Below are 26,050 nucleotides of genomic sequence, written 5' to 3'. Positions count from 1 at the left end.
ATCATTTGCCCTGCAGGGATCATGGTGGGGTCAGCTCTGAGCCAAAGCCTGGACCGGGGCCAGGAAACAGAGAGTTTGGTTCTCTAGGCTTAGAGCACAGCCCCCAGCAGTAGGCCAGCATGCACCCCAGGGCCACTGTCCCAAATGCTCTGATCCTGAGTGTGCTTTGGAAGCAGAAGCACTTGACCTGGGGAGAGGGCTGAAATGAAGGGGCAAGGGAACCCCGTTGGCCCCATGCTCGTCCCTGACCCAGCACGCTCTGCTGGGGGACAACACAGCCACCTGGCCAGCTGTGGCCTACTGGGTACACAGACTACCATGTTGTGCTTGTGCGTGTGGACATGGGGCGAAACCAGACCGGAGGCTTTGTAGTACACCTAGCTGTTGTCTCGGTCCTGAAGATCCTTAGGGGAGCTGCACCAGAGTTTGCCCACTGCCTGTCAGAGCAGGGTTTGACCAATAGCCAGCTGGGGAAGACCAGGAGTGTGTATTGAGGTCTGGGCCCCTGTGTCTTGGCTGAGGCCCAAGCATGGGGAGTTTGGAACAAGGAGGGCCTTAGGGAACATTGCCTTGAGTCAGGGTCCGAGACCGTGGCCTGCAGATAGTGCAGAGAGGGGACATCAGTGCAATCCGGGACTCAGGACAGAGGTAGTGAGGTTCAGAGGCACAATACCCAGTGCTGAAGTCTGGATGCCACGGCTGCTGCAGGCAGGGCTACAGGGCACCCTCTGACCTCAGAACAGACAGACCAGACGAGGGTAGAGGGTCCAAGCACACGTGGCCGGTGGGCAGTGGGAGCTAGCAGAGCACACTGACGTCACAGGGTCAAAGGACTCCGAAAACTTGAGAACAAAGAGACAGATATGGACCTTCAAGGGTATTCTGGGCAGGATGGAGCAGGAGGGCAGTTTGTAAAACCAAGGGGATCTTAGCGTTTCTGTGCTGGGGGAGGGTAGGGCACAGGCTCAGTCTGTGGTGCAGACAGGAGGGCCCAGCCTCTTGGAGGGGAATTGGCAGAAGCTGGGCAGGGGATCCACATTCCAGCCCAACGGCTGCATTTGCCCAGGGCTCCTGTGCGCAGAGGGCAAGCCCAGATGGAGGGCATCAGGTTGAAGGTGAAGCATGCCTGTCGTGGGGTAGCAGGGAGCTCCCCTGGGCCCACCTACATCCTCCAGGCTTCGGGCAGGCAGCAGATCGGCTTTCCCTCTCATTCCTGGCCTGCTGTTCACGGGGCCGGCTTGAGTGGGGCTGGGGCAGGTGGCCACGGACAGAGGAGACATGGTCGGTGCCCCAGGACCCCCAAATGGCGACCAGACAGGGTTGAGACATGGCTGGGTGCAGCAGAACTATGGACTTGACATTCACACAACCTGTCCGATCCCGGTGCTACCCTGTGGCTTCAGTTTAACATCGCTGAGGCTCGGTCTCCTGTTCTGGAAGATGGAGATACTCAGTATGGTGTGGCTGAAAAGAACACGGGAGTGTGCTCAGCACAGAGAGTTGTTGCTCGGTAAACACCTCCGCAGGTGTCCAGAGCAGGGTCGAGTGGTTTCTGTAGCTGCTGACACCTCTGTGCACCTCCGAATCCTACCGATGTGGGGAGTTTCTGCGACCCCAGAGGCCAGCTTGGGGTTTGACAGACACTGCCCAGGGCGTAGCTGTGGTTAGTGCTCTGGCTGGTTCCATCTGTGCCTGATGGATCGTGTCATCCCAGCTCTGGCTGACGAGGGAGGGCCCAGTAGGAAGCTGCCCTGAGGTCCCTGGGACCCATGGGTGTGCCGGGGATGCTCAGCGGTTCTCCTCCCTCACACAGGGGGTCCTGACAGAGGCAAGTGGCAGGCAGTGTGCACAGGCACGGGGCCGAGGTCTCGTCTGGCACCCGGCAGGACAGCCTTGTCCCTGCAGGAGCCATTACCGGAGGCCGACAGCACAGACATAAGAGGTTCGGGGGGCACCAAGCCCGGGGCAGGAGTGGGTGAGGATGGAGGGGTCCAGGGGGAGCTGTGCCCTGGCCCTGATCCCAGGCCTGGTCCCTCACTGTACACAGGGGTTGGACCTTACTCCCTTCTGGGGGCAGGAGGACCAGGCAAAGGATGCAGACACTGGGGTAGAGTCAAGCCGTAGCTGCTCCAGTCTTCCGCCAGGGCCACCTGCTCTGGGTACCGTGGCTGTGGGGCAAGAGGATTCTCAGGTTCTGAGTCCCATTCTGTCCCCTGCAAGCTGAAACCTGGCACACTCTAGCCTGTCTGATTCTGAGTCCCTTTCTGGAAAATGCCCTCAAGTGTCAGGCGCTGTGCTTGTGCTAGGCATGCAGCAGGAGGCAGAGTTGGGCCTGGTCCCATGGAGCTCGTGGTCTAGGAATAATGCTGGTGGTGTTTGGGGACATCGGCCTTGGTTACAGAAGCACTCTGAGGCGGCATAAGGCTGTCTGCACAAGCTCAACCCTGACGGCCATACAGTCCTGCACCTTGCAAATGGCCGGGGACGACCCAGGATCTGTCAGCACTGCCTGGATCCGCTGGGCAGCCCCCCTCCCCTCCCCAGCGTGTGCACACCCGCACACACCTACACACACCCACACCCTGCCATCACAACATGACGGTGGGCCTCCTTGCTCTCACTCTGTTGCTGACGTCCCTTCTGAACCTTGAACCCCTACAGTCTTTTCTCCTGCTTTCTCATCTGCTCCCCATTCTTCCAGCAGCTGGCCTCAAAAGCCGCTGGTCTGTCGACGACCCCACTAAGCCTGACACTAACTAGGTCCTGTTCCTCCGGCTCCTGCTTCTGGCTCCTCCTTCCACCAACAAGATTAGTAACACTCACTCTTGAGTGTGCACTGGGGCGCAAGCACAATGAGATTGTCCGTGAGCTGGTTTTCCCCCCAGTTTCCTTCCTGCTCGGCCAGCATCAAGGAGAGCACCTCCAGGGATCACACAGCCCTGGGTTCGGCGGCCCTGCTCCTTACTAGCCATGCCGGAACTCGGGCAAATTGTGTCACCTTTTGGAACCTGTTTCCTGATCTGTAAAATGGGAACCTTCCCTGTAAGGCTGCCCTAAAGATGAAATGAGACCTTGCATGTGCAGCTTTTAGCACACAGTAGGTGTTTTTTTTTAAGATTTTATTTATTTATTTGGCAGAGGCAGACAATGAGAGAGGGAACACAAGCAGGGGGAGAGGGAGAGGGAGAAGCAGGCCTCCCGCGGTGCAGGGAGCCCGATGCGGGGCTCAATCCCAGGACTCTGAGATCCTGACCTGAGCGGAAGGCAGACGCTTAACGACTGAGCCACCCAGGTGCCCCACAGTAGGTGTTTAATACCTGCTTGCTTCTGGTATTACTTTGTGCCTCATATTCAGAGTAGATGACTGGAAGAATTTTGCTCATTTATTCACTCAGCAAATTTGTATCAATCTTCTGCCTTGTTCTAGGTACTCTCCCAGGTACAGGGGACACAGCAGGGAGCAAAACAGAGAAATGCCTGCCCTCAGGGAGTTCAGATTCTTCCCGTTTCCCGAGCTACAAACTGGAGCCTCTGCCGTGAGCCCTCCCCTCCTCCCAGTCTGCATTTTCCCTGTAGGACCCTCTGAATTTCCGTCCCCCCACTGCATTCCTGGGGAGGGTCCCAGTGCCCTGCAGCCCCACTTCACACATGCGGCTGCCCCCCATCACTGTCTTTACCACGTGTCACAGCATCACCGCCTACCGAGCGCTGGCCCTGTCAGGCCCTTTCGTGTATTAAGTCATTTCCTGTCTCGACATGCAAAGAACATGAAAGAGTTCCCATTATTTGCAGAGGAGAAAACTGAGGCCAGCCTGGTTAATAAACAGCCCAAGGCCCTACTGCTAGTAAAGGGCTGAGCCGGGGGAGAAGCCCAGGCAGTCTGGCCTCTGAAGCCTGTCTCCAAAGGCTGGGCTTTTCCTACCCCTGTGTGACCCTGCCTGGGGTCCTGTGGGGTCGCCTGGACCCCTCACCCAGTCCCCTTCTCTGCCACTGGCCGGGCCACTCTGGCCTGGGCTACTGAAGAGCCCGCACACCAGATCCCTGCTCCAGGGGCTGCCTGTGAGCTTCTCCCTCACGGGGCGGAAGTGCGTCCTGTCATGTCCCCAATGCCAGCAACCCCTGGGGACTTCCCACTGCTAAGAGATCCAAGGCCAAACACTCGGCTGGGCACCGAATAACCTCCCTTTCTTCCCCCATTAAATTCCTGCTCATGGGTCCCAGTCACACCACCCACCTCAACACGCTCCTGCCTCCCGTGTCTCCCCCGCTACCTTTATAAACTTCAGTCCAGCCTCAAAGGCCATCTCTGCCGCAGAGCCCTGCCTGACCCTGCCCCCCGCCCCCGATCAGACTCCACCGCCCTCTCCCCTAGACCCTCGACTTCCCTCCACCTGGGATTTCCCTTTGTTGCGTCTTCGTCCACCCATGCCTCGTCCTCCACTGCCCTGCGGTCTTCACAGGCTGGTGCCATGTCTTATCCATCTCCGGGCCCCAGTGACTGCCAGGCTGAGTGCAGAGCGAGCCTCAACACTGAAATGAACGGAGCCAGCCTGCTGGATTTGGGGCAGGGAAAGACTGAATGTCTTTCTGTTCTCCCATCTCGTCCTGAGGCAGAAACCAAAAATGGTCAGGTCCCGGAATGGCTGAGCTGGAAGGCCCAGTAGAGGTCATCTGTGTCAATCCTTTATCTTTGTAATGTTGGCCTGAGGCCCTGAGAGGGGAAAGCCTGGGCCCCGGGGGAAGGCTGTGACTAGAATTCAGACCCCAGCCTTGTGCCCAGAGTCCTTCTGCTTTGCTCATTGCTCTCTCTCTTCTTTGCTCTTCGCCTCTGTAAGCTGCCTGCTCGGGTAACAACAATTACTGTAAATCAGCCCACAGGCTCCTAGCTCTGCAGCGGCCTCCTCCTCTCGGGATCACTGCGTGCACCCTCCACACCTTTGTGATCACAATTTCGCATTCTCATTTTCTTATTTCGTATTCTTTTTTGGTAACTGACATTTAAATTCGGTCCTTGTGGACAATGGGGTGAATTTCTGGGTCGCTTATGTTCTTCCCTCGATGTTTCCTGTGTGATTCACACCCATCACCACACAGTTTTAGTTGTGGTAGCTTTACAATATATTTTACTATCTGGTGGGACTGGTCCTCCTCTCATTAACCATCATTATCAGAATTTTCTTTTTTTTTCTTAGCTACTTTTGTTTTTTTCTTCCAGAATATTTTTACCTGGATTATCTAGAGGAATTAAGGGCAGTGAATAGTTTATCCCAGGCTGCCCTAATCGTGGGTATTGTCAGCGGTCTCTTAACGCCAGGCTCTGAAAACGGAAGAGAGGCCCGTTGATGGGGAGGAGGGGGCAGGGGAAAGAGGCAAATAAGGAAGTAGTGTCACCAACTTCCCAACTCCCCACTCCCTCACCGCTGTCCCCAGTTCTGCTGTCCCAGGACCACGGCTTTCCCTGAGACTAGGACCCCTTGAGCAGCTTCGCGTGTAGGGGGCAATCCGGGGAGCAGGCCCGGCTCACATGTGCTCTGAACGGGCACGGCTGTGCCCCGCTGCATTCCCACCTGCCAGCAAGGACCCAGGCACTGACCCAACCGCTCTGAGACAAAATTCAGGAACCCTGGTGACTGACATGAGCAAGTCAGGGTGGTCCCTTCCGCTTCCTTCTCACAGAGCCCATGTTCACAAACCGGCTTGCTCACCTCTTTTCTTTAGATCATCATCTGAGGGAACCTTATGAAATCCCTGCACTTTATCAAGCTTCAGACCCCGTGGTATTTTGCTTCGAACTAAATGAAATGTAATCTCGAGGGGCGCCTGGGTGGCTCAGTTGGTTAAGCGACTGCCTTCGGCTCAGGTCATGATCCTGGAGTCCCGGGATCGAGTCCCATATCGGGCTCCTTGCTGGGCGGGGAGTCTGCTTCTCCCTCTGACCCTCCCCTCTCTCATGCTTTCTCTCTCTCTCTCATTCTCTCTCTCTCTCAAATAAATAAAATAAAAAATCTTTAAAAAAAAATAAATGAAATGTAATCTCGGAAGAATTACTGTCTTTAAAATAGTCTTTTTATCACATAGGAATATACTAGGAATCTCCACTTACTCATGTTCTTTTTCTAACTCTCAAGTATTTTATCATTTCCTTCATATGAATCACAAATAAGTCTCATTAATATTATTTTAAAGCATTTCACACATAGTCTTGCCGTTGTAAATGAAATATCTTCTTCATTTTCATTCTGGAAAACATTATTATTTTGTAATAATAACAGAAATGTGATTGGCTATTTTCTTTTTATCTTTTTATCTGGCAACTATCGAACTTTCTGATTCTAGAGGTTTTCTCGTTGATTCCCTTATGTCTTCTCAGGATCTCCCGTACAGTGTATCGCTTACAATAATATAAATTATGACTCTTCCTTTCTAATATAGTAGACCAATGACTATTCATCAGTGTTGCCCACAGGAACTTTCTAAAAATACAGGTAGTTGGGCCCATTCCATCCCCATGGAACCACAGCCTTGGGCTGGGCAACAGGGCCTGGGACTGGGACTGGTAGATTCCAGACCAAGGAGATGGCGCCCACAGAGCTGGAGAGGGTGTGAGCCGGGCTTGTCTAAAAGCAGACCAGTATGGAGAGCAACGTGATTGGCTTCGTAGACACTTTAAAATGTTTGGTCTGTAAGCAAGGGAAGTCAGGGAAGGATTGGAAGCAGCAGGTGCAAAGGCAGGTCTGAACGGTGAAGAGATCATTCTTGCCGCCATGTGAGAAGAGACTGCAGGCGGCCAGAGGGAAAGGGGTGCACAGCATTATGTGACAGCTAAGTCATCCATCTCCTGCTTGTGTCCCAGGCGCTGCTTGCAGTGGCTCGTGTATATTAACCCTCCAGGCCCCGGGCAGCCAGGTGGTTCGTGGCACAGCCTGGCTTGGAACCAGCAGATCTGGCTCCAGAGTCCGCTCTGAAGCACCACAGCTGTTCCATGCCACAGGTGGAGTAGTTGGGGCCATGGTGGTAGCCTTGGAGGTGCAGAGAAGGGGACCAATTAAAGAGATACTTAGCACTGAATATCAATGGGACCGGGTGAGGGATTGGATACCAGGATGGGGGAGATATCAAGCTACCTGTTTTCCCACATGTTTGTGGCTGTTTGGAGTTTCTCTGGGACTTGTCTGTTCACTTTTCCATTGGGTTGTTCTTGTGTGCACATCACGTCTACTCTTTTTCATGGGGAGGGAGGGAAGGAATTCAGACTCCCTTGCTAGGGTGCATTCTGCACCTTCTGTCTGTCTTCCGGGTGTGTGACTGGGTAAGGGACAGGTCTCTGCTCATCATACCTTTTGCCTGGGGGATATGAGAGCAAGGTGAGCCTGATCTGAGTGTTCTCTACTCTCCAAAGGCAGTTGGGGTAGGAGGTGAGAAATGCATGTCCTTTTCATGTAAATTATCTGATGAGGCTCTAGATAATGGAACTCTAGTGATCTTGGGGGCCCTAGACATCAACCCCCCCATCTTATAAATTGATACGTCGAGGCCAAGAAAACCGGGACTTGTCTGCTGTCACATGGGAGGCCGGGGACTGACACCTAGATCTCAGTTTCCCAACATCCAGACCTTAGCGGCATCTTCAGTGCAAGGGAGGGTGTGGCCAGCAACATCCAAAAGTGTCTGGTCGCCTGTCCTGGTTGGGGGCCGGGGAGGATCCCGCAGTGTATCACAGCCGAGGGGTGGGGTGGGGCAAAGCTGAGAACAAGTTGGCGGAGCCAGGGGAATGGGTACGGATAGCTCACGAAAACCAGACGGGCTGCAATGTGAGTACGGGGAGCTAGGACACATTACAGAGACCTGGGGGATTTGGGAGCAGGTGGTCAGGAGGCTGGGGCAGAGCAGGTGAGTGACTGGGCACCTCCTAGGGTCCCACCCCCTGCAGAATGGAGACCTCCGAAGTCTATTCGAAGGGTGGGCCCGGCTTGCCCAGGGAGACCCCAGAAGTCCTGATGAGTGTGAGGGCCAGGACAGGGCCAACTGGCCGACGATGACCAGGTCAGAATCCAGGGCCTTTTCCTGCTGAGCGGAACCCCTGTCCCCAAGGAGCCCTTCCCTGCCAGCCTCAAGGAGTTAGGGTTAGGAGGGCGCAGGCTCCGTGGCAGTGGGGAGGGTGGTGCCTGCAGAGGAGACGCGTAGGAAGGTGGGCTGTGAGGGGGGCCGGGAATCGGGGGGAGATGCAGAGAGGTCCGAAACAGCCCGGGGTTGGAGGAAGGCAGAAGTGGACGTTGCCCTGCTCGGGCCCACCGGCCGCCCGGCCCTTCGCTCATCCAAGGAAGCCTGGAAGGGGCTCCACAGGGCCTCCTCCCTGTGCCAGAGATGGGCGATGAGGAGGGGTGGGCGGCCCTCTCCTCCCTCCTAGAGCCCAGGCCGGGCAGCCGCCCCTGGGACTTCTATCCTCCTCCTCAGCCGAGCCAGGGGCTCTGAGGCATAGTGTTTGGTCGGGACCGAGTAAATCCCGGCTGTTGTGAGAGCTGGAGCGCTTCTGCCTCCCCCTGTATGCTGGCTCCTCGGGGTGCCGTGAGCAGGGAGAGAAGGCAGCCCCGCTTGGCACAGCGCCGGCCCGGGTGCGGGCTCGCTAGGTGGGAGCTCTCGCTGCCATCCTTGTTGCCTCTCCGTGGCGCTTCCGACTTCCCGCACAGCGGTCACACTCCTTCTCTCCGTCAGCCGCTCACACCCTGCGCGGTAGGCAAGACATGCGTTGTCCCCACTTCACGGATGAGGAAACCGAGGCAAGTCTGGGCCGGTGGTCCCTGGCCACCCAGTGAGTTGGCAGCACAGGGAGGACAAGAGTTCCTCCCCTACACCTAGTGTGTTTTCACTCTTGTGTATTTCTTCTATAAAATACAAGACTTTTATCCTTATTTCAGAGTTGAGCAAGCCATAACTGTCTTTTGTCTCGGGCTGTAAGGTCAACATATCAGAGAAATTTAGTGCTGGGGGAGGTAGCTTTCAAGATGGTTCCACCCCCTGATTTCCATGAGGCACAGAGAGGCTACAGACTCACTCAAGGTCACATTAGTGACAGAGCCAGCCCTGGAACCTGGGTCTGGTGTTCTTTCTTCTATACTCACTACTGTTATAGGTGTTGGAACTTTTATTCCCATTTCAGAGATAGGAAACCTGAGCCAGAGAGGCAAAACTATTGACTTCAGACCCATAGCACTGCCTTTCAGGACTCTGCGTCCTCAGTAACCTGGTGGGGCTAGTCTGGTATTTATGAACTATCCTCGGCAAGAGGGAAGGCCATGGAGCGAAATAATGGTATATTGGGAGTAATAAACTTTGCAATAGTTTAAATTGCATTTCAGGGTCTGGTTCCTCTTGCTAGAGAGATGGTTTTATGAATTCAGAGTAGGATTGTTTAAAATGCATTTCACATTTTAAATAACCAAGGTTTTCTTAGGTGAAGAAGAATAACAGGTCAAAAATGCACACTCATAGGCTTTTCTGAAAGGTTACAAAATAAAATGTTCTTTGCTAGAGGATATGAAGGCACTGGCTCTTTGTTTGACAAAGGAGAGGGCTCTGCTAGATAAATCCTGCATTCTGAACAAATGACAGCTCTGTCCCTCTCTTCCTGATCAGCTTAATTCCTTGTTGCTTATCTGCAAATCCAATAATGCTGGTAAAACAGACCCCTCCCGCAGGCTGAGCACAGGGGCCCGGCGGCTCCTTCTCAGAAGCCTTTTTGTGTTTATAACCTCAGCCCCTGCTCCCTGGAGAGCAGGGCCTAGAAGCCCTGTCAGGAAGTGGGTGGTGGCGGGGGGACATTTGTCTGGGAGTGACAGCCTGTCCTGGACTGGGCCACTGAGTGCCCGGCCTCCCCGCCCCCAGCCCCGGCCCTCAGAGCACGAAACTCAGCCGATTCTCAGAGTGGAGCCGGCGAAGGGGGCACGGGGCAGGTATTAAGATTCAGCATCCTTCCCCCACATCCCCTGTGCCCCTCCAAGATAAATAACCTGGCCCCAAATTGCAGGCGTTTCCAATGCCCGCACACATTACAGTGCGGCCACCTGGGGGTCGTCTTGGTGATAGATCATGCTCCACTAGGTGACTAAGGAGATTTCAGTTGCACAGCTTCCAGAATATTTATTTATTTACTTACGAAATCCACTCTGCATGGACGGTATTTACTGTCCCTCTCCCACCCACGGGGGCCCAGGGCTGTCGCCCGGGCTCTTTAGGGGTTACTAGGCCCTCACAGGAGCGGAAAACCAGAGTTGTGAGGAAGCCAGCACCTGGAACGAGGAGCCACACAGAGAGGATGGGGTCCTCGGGTGGCCTAGCTGATGGCACTCGACTGTGTCTCTCTCCCCCCAGCAGCTTTTTATGAGCGCACGCACGCGGGGCTTCCTCAGAGCACGTTACCTCCGGCGGTGTCGTATCCCATCTCGTAAACCTGCTCCCCCCCGTCGTTAAAACCTCCCTGTAAAGGATGCCTAATGATCTAGTCTGTGAACACAGAATGCTTCACTTAAAACCAAGTCCCAAATGATAGGCATTTCGTACCCCCTACTCCTGCCGATTTCTCCCGTTAGAAACAAAGTGGTGCCGACGATCTCTGTTCGTAAACTTTTGACACCCTTGCATGTTTCCCTTGGTCAGGTTTCTAGAATGGGCATTAATGAGTCAAAGGGCTAAGGCTCTCATCGTCTGGTTTTCTCTACAGGATTGCAGTGAAGCCTGTGGCTCTAGAACTCTCTGGTGCCTGAGCTGGAATTTGAACTCTCCCACTTATTACCTGTGTGACTTCGAGCAGGTTATGTAACCTCCCATTTCTTCACCTGTAAAATGGGGATAATAATGGTACCTACCTCATAGTGGTGTTGTGAGGGTTCAGTGAGCGGAGCCATGTGTAACAGTTAGGTTGAATAGGCATGACTCATGAGATGTAATCATAAAGCAAACTTTATTTTTGTCTCCCACGGTCTCTTTAATTTTATTCTCTGGGGCTGCTCCCCGCCCCCCCCCCCAAAACCTAGATGAAATTGAGGGTAAGTCCCATGACTTCTCTGGTCATTTCCAGGTAACCAAAGGTTGTCCTGTCAGTAATTCATATGTCCTGTCTATTGTAATAAAAAAAAAAACTTTGAATTTCAGGTTTACACCAACTCTTCTTGCCCATCACAGTGTTCTGTGAGCCAGCTGCCTGCCGGAGAGGGTCCAGCTTGCAGTTCTGACCCTTTCCAGGGTCCAGAGGGAAGGGAGGGAGGGGAAGAAGAGAGGAGAGGAGCGGGAAAATTCTTTCCGCCCCCCTCCTCTGGGTGATTTTTGGGGTTCTTAGACACCACTCCGTCGCTTAGGCTGTCTCCAGAAGCTCAGCTCCCTTGATGCGGGTGATCCTCGCTCCCCATAGCTCCACAGGACACTCTGGTTCCTTTCTCAGGCCCTGGGAAGCCTGGGCTCATCCCCTCCCCACTGTCACCTCCTCCCACAATGGGGCCCTCTCGGCTGAGATCTAAGATAACAGCATCTGGCCCTCATGCTGGGACCCACACTGGTCCACAGGAAAACGGCACAGACCTGACCACGAAGCAGCAGAGCCCTCTCAGCCAGCAGGGCAGCCACCCGCCCCTGCTCTTCGGGTTGGCAGGCCTGGATCCACTGCCTGTGCCCACCCATGGACCTCAGGACCATCCTAGGGGGTTCTCCTTCAAGCCCACCTCTCTGGATTTGAGGCAAAGGCCATGTACCTTCCCTGCTCCCACGAGGGTCCACTGGACCCTGAGGCTCTCTCTCAAATTCCCCTTAAGCCTCTAACAATTTAGAGGTAGGCGTCGGCTAACGGTACAGACCCGGGTTTCCTCCCCCTCTCTTCCAGGTCCTGTTTGGTCGGGGTTATCCCACTGCACTCGGCAACGCGTTATTTATTCACTCGGCGCCCAGACCAGAGAGTTGCATTTCGTCATCCTCTTGCCCATATTTGCTTTCTATGAAACCTGGGGATGAGTGCCTGGCCCAGAGCATGCACTCAACCAGTGATGGTCGTGTGTGATCCCATCCACAGGCCCCCCACTTACACTCACTCTGTCGCTATTTCATTTGGCTTTATCCCAATTTTATGTTTTCTTTAGACTGTGCTTTTGGTGGTGGTGGTGGTGGAGGTTTTATTTTATTTTATTTTTTATTTATTTATTTATTTATTTTTAGATTTTATTTATTTATTTGACGGAGAGAGACAGCGAGAGAGGGAACACAAGCAGGGGGAGTGGGAGAGGGAGAAGCAGGCTTCCCACTGAGCAGGGAGCCCGATGTGGGGCTCGATCCCAGGACCCTGGGACCATGACCTGAGCCGAAGGCAGACGCTTAACGACTGAGTCACCCAGGCGCCCCGGTGGTGGAGGTTTTAATTTGCTATTATCTCCTGCAGTTATTTGGAAAATAAGCATATTGCTTTTAGTTCTGCCAGTGCTTGCCCTACATTTTTTCAAATACATCAGTAAGCCTATTTATCTCCCTTGAGTCAGGTAGAAATGGGGCGGTGGTCTTTGTGTATTCTGCAGTTATTTTTTTTTTTAAGATTTTATTTATTTATTTGAGAGAGAGAGAATGAGAGAGAGAGCACATGAGAGGGGTTAGGGTCAGAGGGAGAAGCAGACTCCCTGCCGAGCAGGGAGCCCGATGCGGGACTCGATCCAGGGACTCCAGGATCATGACCTGAGCCGAAGGCAGTCGCCCAACCAACTGAGCCACCCAGGCGCCCTATTCTGCAGTTATTTAAGTGGAAATTTTGGAGGGCACTATCTGGCCACCACACATAGGCTACCATTTTGCCATCATGTCTGCTCAACAGCTTTGAAAAGGCACTGAGCTCTGGTGCAGGGTCTGCTCATCCCTGTCCTGGACTTTCCCATTACCCAGCTAGCAGTTGTCAATACGTCTGGCCTTGTCTCCCTCTGTCCTCCATTTTGCTCCCAATTATATCTTTCTAAAAGTACACCTGGGCAGGTTACTGTTGGCTTAAAACCCTTTAGTGGTTCCCTGTTGGTTATAGGATAAAATTCAAACTCTTCAGCCTGGTGTTCAGGGTGCCATGTGATCTAGCCCTACCTTAACTTTCTAGGCCCTTCTCCTGCCACACGGAACCACTCACCTCCGTGCTACCACATGGGTTTGCATTTTGATTATCAACTGCATTGGTCACATGTTTTCATATCCCCGTGGCTTTGCTCACGTCATCTTCTGTGTCTAGAATGCCCTTTGGTGAAAGAGCCCAGCTCAGCACCGGGCCAGTTGTAGAATCTCAGTAACTGGAAAGCTCCCCCCTTCCTTTCTTACCAGTCTATCAAAATCCTACTCATCCTTCAAGGACCAATTCATCACTCTCAGGGCAGATTTGTCCTACCCCGACTTCCCTCGCCCCACTACCACTGGCCACCCCTCCTCTGTGCCCCCAGCACTTGGTACACCTGTGTTGTAACCCTAGCCCCTGGCTTCTCTGCGTCTCTCCTGCCAACTGAAAGCTCCCTGGGAGCAGAACCGGGCCTGACGCCTGCCAGAGCCCTGCACGGACCTGCGAGCCCGGGCGGGTCAAGTCCATCGCCTTCCTCAGCCCGAAGGGAGGCAACACCAAGCTCTGAGGTGGGGCACCTTGGGACTGAGTGCCCGATCTGGATAGATATTCACTTATTATTCAGATCCTGTTGCTTCCAAAATTGATTAGAGGTTGGCCGCACTCAATACAACTGTTAAATTAGAAACTGAAAATTTTAAATTCCACATGAAGTGGCAAGGTGCCGAAAGAAGGTGCGAACCTTCTTCCTTGGGTGAACTAGTCTCGCTGAGAGGAGCTTGCACTGGGGTCTTCCAGCTGGGGTAGCAGATGGGAGAGTCTCCTTCGGCCTAAACTCTTGCACTCCCCTCACAAACCGTGGCCATGTTTGAAAATGCCTAAAAGGCAACAAGGAGAATTTAAATCCACCCTTGCAGGATTTGGGCAGGTTGTGAGGCAGGCATTGGGTTTGCTATGTGGCGGCATTTTGGGAGCGATCACCTGGTTCTGCAGGCTAAATCTGAAAAGCCTAGGCCCTTTCTCAAGGGTCACCCTATAGCACAGTTGTGTTCTAACCATGGCCTAGTACAATCTACCTCATGTGGCTTTCTGGAGTGGCTTTTCAATGGAAGCCAAGGGCATACACTTAAAATGTCAACTAGGGAAGCTATTTTTTTTTTTAAGATTTATTTATTTGGCAGAGAGAGAGACAGCGAGAGAGGGAACACAAGCAGGGGGAGTGGGAGAGGGAGAAGCAGGCTTCCCTCTGAGCAGGGAGCCCGATGCAGGGCTCCATCCCAGGACCCTGGGATCATGACCTGAGCCGAAGGCAGACGCTTAACGACTGAGCCACCCAGGCGCCCCCAGGGAAACTATTTGAGCAGGAAAACCCATTGCCAGTTCTGAGTTGAGTGTGAACACTTACACACCCCTTAGAACCACAGAAGCACATACTGAGATCCTCCCCATGCCGTCCAACAAATGTTCTTGTACAGACCAGCTGCAAGGACACCTTATACACACACGCTCGTGCACACTCGTGGGTACAGGGCACGCAGTCCCACTGGCTCCCATACATGCCATGGGCAGGCGCACAGCCTCTGCAGGAAGAGACATGGGGAGCTGTCTTATTTCTGCACCTCACTCTGCCTCCAGATTTTGCTCTCTCAGGACAGAAACTAAAGTATCTATTTAATAGATTCAATTACTTTAGGCTCCTGAGACCTTCCAACTTGATTCTGATTGCTTTAAGGTGTCAGATAATTTGGGAATAAATGGGGAAAGCATTCACATCCTTGAAGGGGTAGTCTTCCAGGCCCTAGTCAGTCATCACTGAAGTGGTACCTGCGGGTTGCAGTTTGGGAAAGGGTGGCCTGGAGGGTGGGACCAGCCTCTTGTTGCTAGGCAGGGACGCAGGGCTCTGTCCTCTGGTCCTAAAGGACGGAGGCCCTCAGGGTAGTGCTTTGGCCTCCAAAGCAGGGGCCAGTCCCTTTCTGCTGACCTTCCTGGGAACCCGATGGGTGGAACCGAGGCCCATGCCAAGTGTCCCAGCAGGCAAGAAAACAGCCCTGCTTTCTGCCCCCTGCACCTCACTCTGGGGTGATTTCTTTTGTCTGCCCTCTGTCTGCTGTGACAGTGATAGCTCTTGGAGGTTGATAATCAGAGGTCACAGCCTTCAGAGACTGTTGATGCTGTGCCAGACAGAGATGGATCTGTCCTGTCCTGCACTCCAGAAACCTGAAGAAAGAGACCGGGTGTGTGGCATGTGGCACGAACCGTGCTAGGCCGGAAGGAGGCTAAGGGCAAGGGCTGTGGGCCCAGACTGCTGTGTGGGAATCTCAGCTTCACCACTGAACAGCTCTATGATGTCGGGCAAGATCTTTGCCTTCTCTGTGCCTCAGTTTCTTCTGCTGTGAAATGGGTATGATAATAGCATCCACCTCCTAGGGTGGTTGTAAGGATGAAATGAGTTACAGTGTAGAGAGCACTTGGAGCTCAGCAAATGCTCCAAACATTTTGGATATTGTTTTTAATAGTTAATGGGGAAGGCCAGGCCAGGCAGAAAGGCTGGGAGAGTCCTGCGGTGGGGAGTCCTGGCTGTGGACCTAGGGCAGCAGGATGGGGCCCTCTCTCAGCCCAGCTGGTTCTTCTCACACTCCCTCCCACCCAGTCATGCAGTCCTGATGGCCTATTTTGCACCACATGGACCTGCACGGTTGCAGGGTGTGCGCGCTGCTGAATCCAGGGTGCATGTGAGGACACCCACATGGAGTGTGGAGACTGTGCCCCTCCGAAGACCCCTGCCCAATCACCTGTTCTCTCCTCCCCAGCTGGGGATTCACTGTCCTTCACCTCACCATGCCATGGCTGGCTTTAGAGTTGGTGTGAGTCACAGCCAAGACCTCCTCAGCACCCAGAGACTTTTAAGATGACTTTTTAAAAGAAGTTTTTGCCTCCTTTTAAGTGTGGCCCCTAGAAAGAGCTTTGGAGGACGTAGACCCTGGTTCCATTTCAGCTCCATCGCTTTGTAGCTTTATGTTCTTGGGCATCTTAGCATTACTGAGGCTTTATTCTCTGGAAATAGGAATAAAATACTTGCCTCTCAAGGCTGTTGTGGAGCTTAAATAATATAAATTTATAAGGGCTGGGAATGCAATACACAGCGTATGTTATTCTTCTCTTGACTGCTACAGCTTAGAGGGGAAAGACCCACGGCTTTGAGAAAGCAGCTCCCTTACTAAAAAACAAAGGTTCCCCTGGGGCCTGTGAGGACGGGGGGTGGGGGAGTGGAAGGAGCAGAGACGGGAAGGCCAGCCTCCACGCTTCGGATCTGCAGGTTCCCCCAGACCTCTTCGGTTCTTTTCAGGCCTCAGCTCTTTCCCCCGCACCGAAGGATCCCACCCCCCACTGCTGCTCCCACTCCCCATCTAAGCAGCGGTTCCCATCCCTGGGTGGAGATAGGTAAGCCAGGCAGGCAGGTAAGAGTTAGAAATATCCCCGCTTCACAGAGAAAGAAACTGAGGCTCGGAGGCCTGGGGACCCGCCCAGCGGCCTCGGCCTTAGCCCAGGGTGGGCGCGGGCGCGGGCGCGGTCACGTGTGCGGCGTGGGAGCCCCCGGGGCTTCGGGGAAGGAGCGGGGGCGGGGGCGTTCGGAACGCCGGCGCCGGCCGGGGGTGGGGTCTCTGCCAGGGGCGGGGCGAGGGGGCGGGCCGCGGCCGCCGCCACGCAGCGCTTGGGCCCCTCGGCGCGGGACCGAGCCCCTCCAGTGGCGCCCGGCGGTGCGGGCGGGCCTCTCCCGCCTCCACGCGCGCGCACGCCCGCCGCGGCCCCGCGCACTCCGCCGCTTCGCCCATCGCGCCGCGCAGACAGCCGCTCGCCGAGCCCGCGGCCGGGGCCCTGGCGTGCAGCGCGGGCCTCGGCGGGGCCCAGCGCCCCGGCCCGGGAGGATGCGGCCCGGGGCGGCCCGGGAGCTGAGCAGGGCCCCCGCGCCGTCCCCTGCGGGCCCCGGCTTCCAGAGCCGCAGCCGCAGCCCCGCCCCCGGGAGACATGACTTCCAAGCCGCATTCCGACTGGATTCCCTACAGGTACGCGGGCGCCCAGCCCACCGCCCCCCTTCAGCTCGGGGGCGCGGGCTCGGCCCACTACCCTCCAGCGCTCGGGGCGAGCGGCGCCCACCACCCCGACCCGGGGTGCAGGGCCCCCGTACCCATCCCATCCCACACTGCGGGCGCGGGCTGGAGGTGCCGGGCCTTCCTACCCCAACTTTGGGCCCCGGGCGGACTGAACCGGCCTGCCCTGCTCCGTCTCTCGTCCGCCGGGGCTGCTGGAAGGGGCCAGTGCTCTGGGCCTGTGTGGGCCGTGTTGGGTTGGGCAGCGCCATGTGGCCGCCCGGGGAGGGAGCGCACTGCTCTGAGCCCTCCTCCTAGGCCCAGCACAGCGGGTCACACGCCGGTGTAGCTGTGGACAGACACCCGTATAGCTGCAGGCATGCACCCCCCGTGGGTGTATCGGGCCAGAGACACTCCTGCTGGTCTGTTCACACACGCAGAGCATGAATTCCTGGAGACAGTTATTCTGAACCAAGAGCACAGGCCGCTCATACACACATGCCCCTGTACGTCTCCACCTACACTGATTCTCGGTCTCACACAGGTGTACTCCTACTCTCTGTGCCCATAACACATCCTGTATTTGGACAATACCTGACACCCGCTACCCACTCACAGGTACTACTCATATCAGAGACTCGGAAATGCACTTGCGAACAGGTCTATACCTGGACACCCACCAACTCAAAATACATAGACTGCCTTTATACGCATAAGAGCACTCACGAAAGCACGGGTACCCTGCGTCCCCAGACTCTGTGGTCTGTCCCAAGGATAGATGGGCTTTGCCGGTTGCCTGGTGGCTGGGGTGGGGGAGGGGTGTGGGAGGCTTCTCATACAGGTGCAGGCCTTTCCCCCATCCACTCTTCATTCTCTCCATTACCCCTGGAATAGAGCTCATCGTCATGGCAGCGCCAGATCCTTGGCCACCTATTGGCTCCTGGTTGCCATGGGCTACGGGGCTGTCTCCAGGCCTCCCAGAGAGGCACGTGTGTAAGATGGGTGCTGGACTGCTGAGGGCCACTGTGCTATTGCCCGCCGAGGTGCTCATGCCTGCGGGCTGGAGGAGCAGAGCCTCCAGACCCGCCTTGTAACACAGCCAGCTCTCGGGAAGGGACCTGATTCTGGTCACCGATAGAAAATACTTCTGACAGAGCTCTTCCAGGAGTCTGTCCAGACAGTATCCAAAATGGAAACCAGCTGCAACCGCCTGAGGCTTGTTAAAAGGAGATCCTTCTGCAAACAAGCACCTGTCACTGACCTGGGGATTCAGGGTTTCTCCTGAGAACTGTTGTCTCTAAGCTCCTTTGGGGGCTCTAGGGCTTCCCAAGTTAGAATTTGTGGGTGCCCCTCCCACCAACATACACACGTGCACACACACGAGTCACCCATAGGGTTTCCTGCAGGCATAATGCAGTTACACCTCAGAGTCTCCCATAGATCAGGGAGATACTCCCATCGGGAGACTGGGGCTTTGCTGACTCAGGAGCTGCTTCCCTGCAACCGGGCCTCCAGGCTAGGGGCGCAGGTAGTTTCTGGAGCATCCTGGCTTGACACGTCTGTGCCGAGGACCTTCTAGAAGACCGTGCAGCCCCACGGAGTACCATTAACCTTTTCTAGCCGCCCAGCAGAGGTGCCTGGGGAGCACCTGCAGGCTGAGTGGCCTCTAACGCTGTGGAAGTACGAGTGTGGGGGGGCACATGGCAGGGTGGTGGCCACAGACTGACTTAGGAGGGCAGGAAGGGAGAGCCCTTGTGGCTGTGGATACGATGGTGTGTTTAGGATCTGGCAGAACGGGGGTCCAGGCCAGATCATGGGTCAAGGAAGCCTTTCCCAGAAGCCAAAGACCAGAACAATGTGTAGAGTAAATGCACAAGTCTTAGAGAAAGCCTACCTCTAGGAAAGAGGTCCCTCGGGAGGTGGGCTTGTCTCTGGGAAATGGCTTTGTCCTCCGGCGGTGCCCAGGGCACTCGCATCCTTTAAGGGGTGATTTGGCACTTGCCCCAGCCTAGGCCCAACCACCCTATCCCCCCATTCCTTTCTTGGGCCCGAACATGCCACCTGGAGCACAGAATCCTATCGCCCTGGAAGCCTGTCCCTGAGGAGCAGCTTGGCACCTTTGTGGCCCTACTTGCTTGCGGTCCCATTGCTCTGTCACCTCTGCCTTCTTGCTCTGTGGCAGGGAGGGTGGGTCTCGAGCGGGGGGCAGGCTATAGTCAGAAGTTGCCAGAATCTCTCCTGCCTTGCTGGGGTCTTTCTGAGCATGCCCTGAGCCTGGGAAAGCACTGGACTTTGGGTGTAGCCTTCCAGAACGGGGAGACCTGGGCTGAGAAGAGGAGATGCAAATTGCCTCTCGCATTAACTGGGCTGCTGATTGCAGTTAAAGCCACATGCCTGTGTGATCGCAGAAAACTGGGGCAGAAGACAGGCAAGGCCGTTTACTTGCAGATGAGGGGGATGGGCACGTGGGCACGTGCTTCGGTATGAAGTTTCCCCAGTGTCACAGCGTGTCAGAACTGGAATGCGTTGTTTGGTTTGGGGGAGAGAGGTCGGTCGATTTCTTGTTAGCTCTCCTGGTGGGGGTTTTACTCCCTCTGTGATGGCTGCACCTGCGTTCCCTAGGCCTGGCTCGTTTTCTTTGAAGCAACTGCCAGTTGGCGATAATCTTCTTAAGGGTAATTGTGGCTCAGTTTATAATGATCATGGATTAATCTCACATTCTGACTCAGAAGGGAGCCATTTAGTTTATAAAGTTGAACAATTGGAATAATGTTTCGCTTTTTGATTTTTTTCTATTATTAGTAGTACTAATAATTTTCACTTCTGCCATTTTCTCTTATCTGTGTTCTTCTTGAGTATTAAATGCCCCTCCTCCCTGGCTTCACAACCTTTTATGAGCTGCAGGTGGAGCATTAAGAGCGAAGGAGCGATGGCGGGCCCTGTCCTCAGTGCTCTCTCTGCACTGTCTCCCCCCAACCCAGCCCCGAACTCCTGGAGAGCAGGGACCGCACTTGGTCCTGGGCTGGGTGCCTGGCGTGGCCCAGCATAGACAAGATGCGCACTGCTTTGAGTCAAAGAGGCATCCCCAGATGGCTTTTCAGACTTTCTGGCTTTCCAGCACACCCGAGGGATGTAGTAGTCTCCCCTCAGGGAAAGGAATAGTGCTGGAAAGCGTGGCCCTGCGTCAGAGAATGAGCATCGCAGCTGGAAGGGCCCTTACAGGCTGTCGGGTCCTCTGTGTGAATGCGCCCTTCCATCACGTGGGGGTGACCGTTAGAATGCTCTTCCTCGGGGTGAGCCTCAGCGTGCCTCTGGGTTTTCCCTCCTCTTGGCTCTTGTGAGGGTCCTCCCACCACTTCCGGACGACGCTTCTGGGGAGTAGAGGGACTGCTGACCAAGCAAGACCTGGCTCTTCCAGCTCTGCCTGTGTGGGAAGCCTCGGGGTGCCGTGGATGCTATGGTGGGCGCTTCACCTCCGGCAGCAGGGAGGAGGGGCAGAATCTCTGGCTACTCCCAGCCTCGGCGCCCTGGGGAAGTCGTCCCGCTGCTGCTTCGGGTGGAAGGAGCAGGAACGCAGGGGTGAGAGAGAGGACTCAGGGAGCAGGGACTGTGCGACTCCCCTCAGGTTGGTCTCTGCCCTCCTCCAGCAGGCGTCTGGAGCCACCTGCAGCTTCCTGGGTGTGGCCTGTCCCACCCCGAGCAGAGGGAGGCTGTTACTTCCTTGCTGGGGGCGCTGCTCCCGTTGTTGACCTTGGGCCCTCCCTGTCATGGGGGACAGCTTTGGCTCACTGACTCGTCACCTTGAGGCCTCTGTAAACAGAACTCCAAAGTCTCATCAGGCTGATGTCAAGCCCTGTGTCCCCCATTCTGCCTGTGTGGGGCAGACCTGGGTTTGGGGACCCACATGTAAGACATGACTTTCTCCTGTTAGGTTTCCTTTGGTTAGACTCTGCAAGCTCTCCGGTGTCTTCTGAAGTCCTATTGTCTTAATGAACAGTTTAGTATCACTTCGACTTTGTGTCACCTATAAGTCTGCTGTGAGGCCTGCCTTGTCTTTAGGTCATCAGTAAACATGCCAAGCAAGGGAAGCAGGATGCTGGAAACCTCTGCTTATGGCATGCTTTATTGTCGCAAAACCCTGTCTCTTTGGAGGAGCATGCCACTCACATTGCTTTATCTTGCCCACTAGTGACTGTCACTGATCCTTGCGATTCCATGCGGCAGCCTGGCTGTGCTGCCCTCCCATTTTCCCGGGTAGGTCTGGGGGCATGTGCCCTGACTTGCTGGCCGACTGGGCTCAGTCCTGCTGATCGCTAGGTCTTCTAGCTCTTCAGTGAATCTGTCCCATGATCTTACCTGGGGCCTGTGTAAGACTGATGGATCTACAGACTACGATTTCTTCCCCCATCTGAGCAGAAGGCTGCATTTGCATACTTTGAGCAACTCTGGGATTTCTTTTTTGTTCTTTAGAGATCACCAGCTGTGGCTCATGGCCCTCATTTGCATGACTGAACATTAAAATCACCTATGTTTCTTGCGTTAAAAGAGAAAATGAGGTGAGGGATTGATTCTGGGCTAACTTCCCCAACAGTTCTGAATCACCAAGTCAGGGCCGAATGTTTTAATGACGTGCTAAGTTTGGGAGCCCACGGCAGGAATGGGGAGGGCCCATCCTGGGAGACTGGGACTCCTGTGAGCCCTGTGGGCTTCTCCCTTTTGGGGTGCCCCTGTTCCCACTCGTACTGTGTTTCCTAGTGTTCCAGGCAGCCACTAGGGGCAGATCTGGGCGTGCTGGGGTGGGGGTGGGGAAGTCTGGCACAGGTACAGGGCTTGCAGCCTGGCCCCCTGCGTGGTCTTTACTCCTCTGTCTCCCTGGGTCCAGCAGGGGCAGCTTCCGCTGTGCCTGAGTGGAAGGAATGTGGGCATAAAAGGGGAGAGTGAATTGGGCGTGGAGTACGGGCCTGTCCCTAGGTAGCCTGGCCCCCAGGGCTCTGGTCTGCTCTGGTGGGTTAGCTGAGCATGCAGGGGGTGGAGTCTAAAGAGAGGCAGGGCCCCGGCTTCCTAAATGTGTTGTCCACAGCTGGCTGTTCCATCCCCTGGGAGCAGTGCCCCTCCTCTCATTCGTTATGAAGCATGGTTTTCTCTCCAGATACCTGTTGGGCAGCTCGGGGGAGGCAAGATATGGAGGGGCTGTCTCCCTGGGAGGCGAAGGGCCACTTCGTTGGCCCTGGGCAGAATGGGGGGATTGGTGGACACGGCCGACTGGGTTTCTCCGACCCTCAGAGCCAGTGGCCGGTGCGTTCCTGGATCTCCCTGGTCTGGTCCCCAGCAGGAGGCGACCGTGATGAAGGAGCCGCCAGGGTCAGCTGGAGGACCCATCCATCAGTGCCCTGTCTCCTTTCCGAGGCTCCTGGCGGGGCCGCAGCTGCCAGCCCGGGCTTGGCAGCGATTCCGTAATTGGAGCCCGAGTTGTTAAAAAGCCATTACTTTCTCCTCTGTGGTTATCATTTAGTGTTGCCCAGAACAGTGCCCATCGGGTAGAGGCAGGCCAGGGAGTGGCGGCGGGACAGGAAGGAAGGAGCCCTGGTGGGAGCTGAGGGGCAGGGCTGCCTGGAGGGGTGGGGCTGGGGGCGGGGGCGGGGCCTGCCCGGGACGGGAGAGGGGTTTCCTTCCACTCCCTGGACACAGCCCCCGTTGTTGCCGTGGTTCTCAGCAGCCGCCGGGGCTTGCGGGGATTTGTTCTCCATCGGGGCCGATATGCGCCTCAGACACACTGCTGTCAGGCGGTCCGGGCTCGTCCCTGCCGGGGGCCCGTGATCCGCTTTCCTAGAAACAGGGCCCTGGCAGGAATCTGCTTTCCTGGACGCGCCGTCGCCCACTCTTGGAGCCACCGCTCGGAGCTGCGTGGATTGCCGGCCCTCCCGGGGGGCTCGTGCGCAGCCAGGCACGTTCTTCCTCACCCCTGGCCGGGCGCACGTGGCTTCCCCCAGCCGCGCCCCTGCACAGGCCGGGGCGGGGGGGCGGCGACGCCACTCCAGTGTGCCCAGCGGGGTGGCCGGGGAGGTGGGGCGTGGCTCTCCAGGCACTTCCAGGCTGTCCGAGTTTCTGGAATCTCTTCAGAAGCTTACCCCTTTTCATCCATCTTTCTGTGAGGGCCGGTCCTGAAGTCCGTTCCACCTGTAGTCCTGCCAGGTGACCGGCGGTACTAAGGCCTGCGGCTCTGGCTCTTTCTGCCCCATCAGGGAATGGAGGTGGGCCCGGAGGAGGAGGAAAGCAGCCTCCTTGCCCGCGCGTGACCTGTGGAGAGTCCGGGCAGTGGGACGGTAGCCTGCACTAGGGATGTGCGGCCCCCCCCGCCCGCACGGATAGGGACACCAGAGCCACCCTTGTCCGTCGAGTTGCCGCTGTGACCCGGCGCCTCTGGAGGTGGCTTTGCTTGTGTCAGCTTAACGCGGCCGATGTCCCCTTTTCTGAATGACCCTAGATGTTTGCGTCAGCACCACAGAGGGCGGGGCTTTGCCCTGCTCCCCAAGCTCAGTCCCCGGACGACCTGGCTGTCCCTGGCCCTGCCCTACGAAAGTGCAGGGGCCTTGCGCCATGCCAGGGGGCCACGAAGCTGCCTCCTGCCCCAGGACTCAGAGCCAGCGGTCTCGTGGAGGCGACGTGGGCTCCTGTGGCCAGGCCACTAGCATGACTGAGATGACGGGCTGCCCCGCGTGGACCCAGGTACAGAGCTTGGCAGGCAGAGCGCGGCTGGACTTCAGGCCCCGTTGTTGCCATCAGCCGGTGCCACGTGGAGTCCAGAGTGCCCTTTCCATTCATCTCCCGCTGGTTTGTAAGGAATCCGCGCTGCTCATGCCGCAGACCCCGGTGGACCGTGGCGTCTGTGGACTGAGCCCTTGAAGTCTGTGGGAGCGGATGCGTGGCCTCGGCATTTTTCAGTCAGGCCACTGACTTAAGGTGGAGAGGCCAGCGGCAGAGGGGTAGCCTCTCAGACCTGGCGGGGCCCCCAGGCACCTTGCTCACCCAAATAAACGCATCCTTCCTTCAGAACTCTCGCTGCTGCCCTCCGGCCTGGGGTGCCTGCTTTCTCGGATGGCACTCCCTGTGCCAGCCAGCTTGAGGTTTTAGGAGCCGGGTCCCTGTCGCCTGGTCCTGGCAGTGCCCTCAGGGAGTCCCACGTGCAGCTGTGGGCGATTCTAGGTGGACTGAGGCCTTGACTGAGAAGCACGTCTGTTTAGTAGTGTCTTCCCTTGTGTTCTGGCAGCCAAGGCTTTTGGAGAATAAGGCTGCGACCAGACTCAGCACAGTTGGGGCTCCTCTTGAGTGCAGGGCGGCCCCTGGGTGTCAGGAAAGGCCTTCAAGTAAGGAGGACAGCTACCAGTTAAAACCGGCAGTTGTCTTAGGTTGTGGCCGGGGAGGTGGGCGGGGAGAGCCAGAGGTGGGCGGTGGGCTGTGGACTCCGTGCGCTTCCTGCCACACCCTTGGCCGGGCCCCCCGGCACACGGACACACGGGTAGTTTGGATGAGCCGAAGGGACACTGCCGGTCGATGACTGTTGCCGGTAGAAGAGCTCCTGTCGTCAGGAGGAGGTGGCTCTGGTTGCAGCTTGTCTTCGGGGTGACTCGCCCTCACCTTCCCTCCTTACATGCGTACTGTGCTCACCTGCACACAAGCACACCCACTTCTTACGCAGGCGCTCATCTGCACAGCTGTGCGGTGTGTGCTCACACTTGTAGATGTGCTCGTATATGTGGACACCCCCTGGTGTGTGCACACGCACGACGTATACTTAGAGCTTCGCATACAAACCTGATGCACTCAGGCATGCCTGTGCAGGGACCCGCTCAAGGTCTGGTTCAGGGGCAGGCTCTAGCATCACTGGGCCAGGGTTGTCTGGGGGTTCCCAGGGCTCAGGTCCTCAGACGCCAGCCCTACTACCCCCTAACCTTGGCTTTTATAGAATTTGGGGCTAGGGCTAACGGATGTATCTTGGACTAGAAGGAATGCTAAGTGGTTGGAGCTCCCTAATTATGCTTGTCTTCCTGGGAGGCAAGCCCAGCCTATGTGAGTTGACATTGCCCGTTCCAAGACCTTAGGGACTCAAGGATTTGATGCCCTGGTGCCCCCTGCGCCATGTTGGCTGGTTGCTGGGCTGTGTCTGCCTGCAGATATCCCCACCCAGCCCTAGCCCTGCCCTCAGGGGCTGGTTGGTCTTTTAGCTTCGCTCTCCCAAATGAGGGGACCCTCAGCCTTCTTTAAGAGGGGAGGGGGTGGGCAGCACCTCCATTCTGCCACCTGGAGAGCCAGGAGTTTGAATAGAAGAGGAAAGAGTCTGCCACAAAGGATCCAGCCTCCTCTAGGAAGGACAGAAAGACAGGAAGAGCTGGTGAGATCCGAGAGGGACTTGGAGCCAACAGGCGCCTGGGTCTGAAGCCCAGCCTTGGGCCTGGCTTGCACCTGACGCCTCTGGGCAGGTTCCCCTGGATCTCAGGCATGTCTCCTTCTGTACTTACCGGGGCCAGGCTGACTAGGAATACCTTGGGTCAGCAGGGACCCCAGCAGGAGAACGCTCCTAAAGTGGCCAAAATATAGCTCCCACCTTTTTGTCTGGAGCCAGTTTCCAGATAGTAGCTCCACCCTTCCCCCCTCTCCTCTGTACCCAGGAGTCCTGACGGGAGGGGTTTAAAGAACCCAGATGTGTGCGGGGCGGGCTCTGGGTCTTGTTGTGGCAGCCGGCCGGCAGGCCCTGAGTGCCCCTGTCTCCCTCTGCAGTGTCTTAGATGATGAGGGCAGCAACCTGAGGCAGCAGAAGCTGGACCGGCAGGTGAGTGGGGCCGGGGCCGGGAGGACGGGCAGTCAGCATTCACCATCCTGGGTGGAGAGCGAGGATTGTCTCCCT

At 56.1% G+C, this 26,050-nt stretch overlaps 1 protein-coding gene across 6 annotated transcripts in view; it reads left to right on the top strand.

Annotated features, from left to right (window-relative positions):
• TUB (TUB bipartite transcription factor) overlaps positions 1-26,050 on the top strand; it is a 70,158-nt gene that overhangs the window by 30,008 nt on the left and 14,100 nt on the right. For 2 of the 6 annotated variants that reach the window (XM_081798647.1, XM_081798648.1), the window contains exon 2: positions 25,924-25,975. In XM_081798647.1, coding sequence (XP_081654773.1) covers positions 25,924-25,975 — 52 coding nt within the window. Of the gene's footprint in view, positions 1-10,714; positions 10,808-16,963; positions 17,125-23,213; positions 23,875-25,923; positions 25,976-26,050 lie in introns of those variants that run through there. The other 4 variants (XM_031037995.2, XM_006742358.3, XM_031037999.2 and 1 more) reach the window with 4 other exon arrangements.

The sequence above is a fragment of the Leptonychotes weddellii genome, chromosome 11 (assembly GCF_054177405.1).
Source record: "Leptonychotes weddellii isolate Sample4059 chromosome 11, ASM5417740v2, whole genome shotgun sequence".
NCBI classification, from domain to species: domain Eukaryota; kingdom Metazoa; phylum Chordata; class Mammalia; order Carnivora; family Phocidae; genus Leptonychotes; species Leptonychotes weddellii.
The sequence above is the reverse complement of the archived record's forward strand: the minus strand, read 5'-3'. Positions and strand labels throughout refer to the sequence as shown.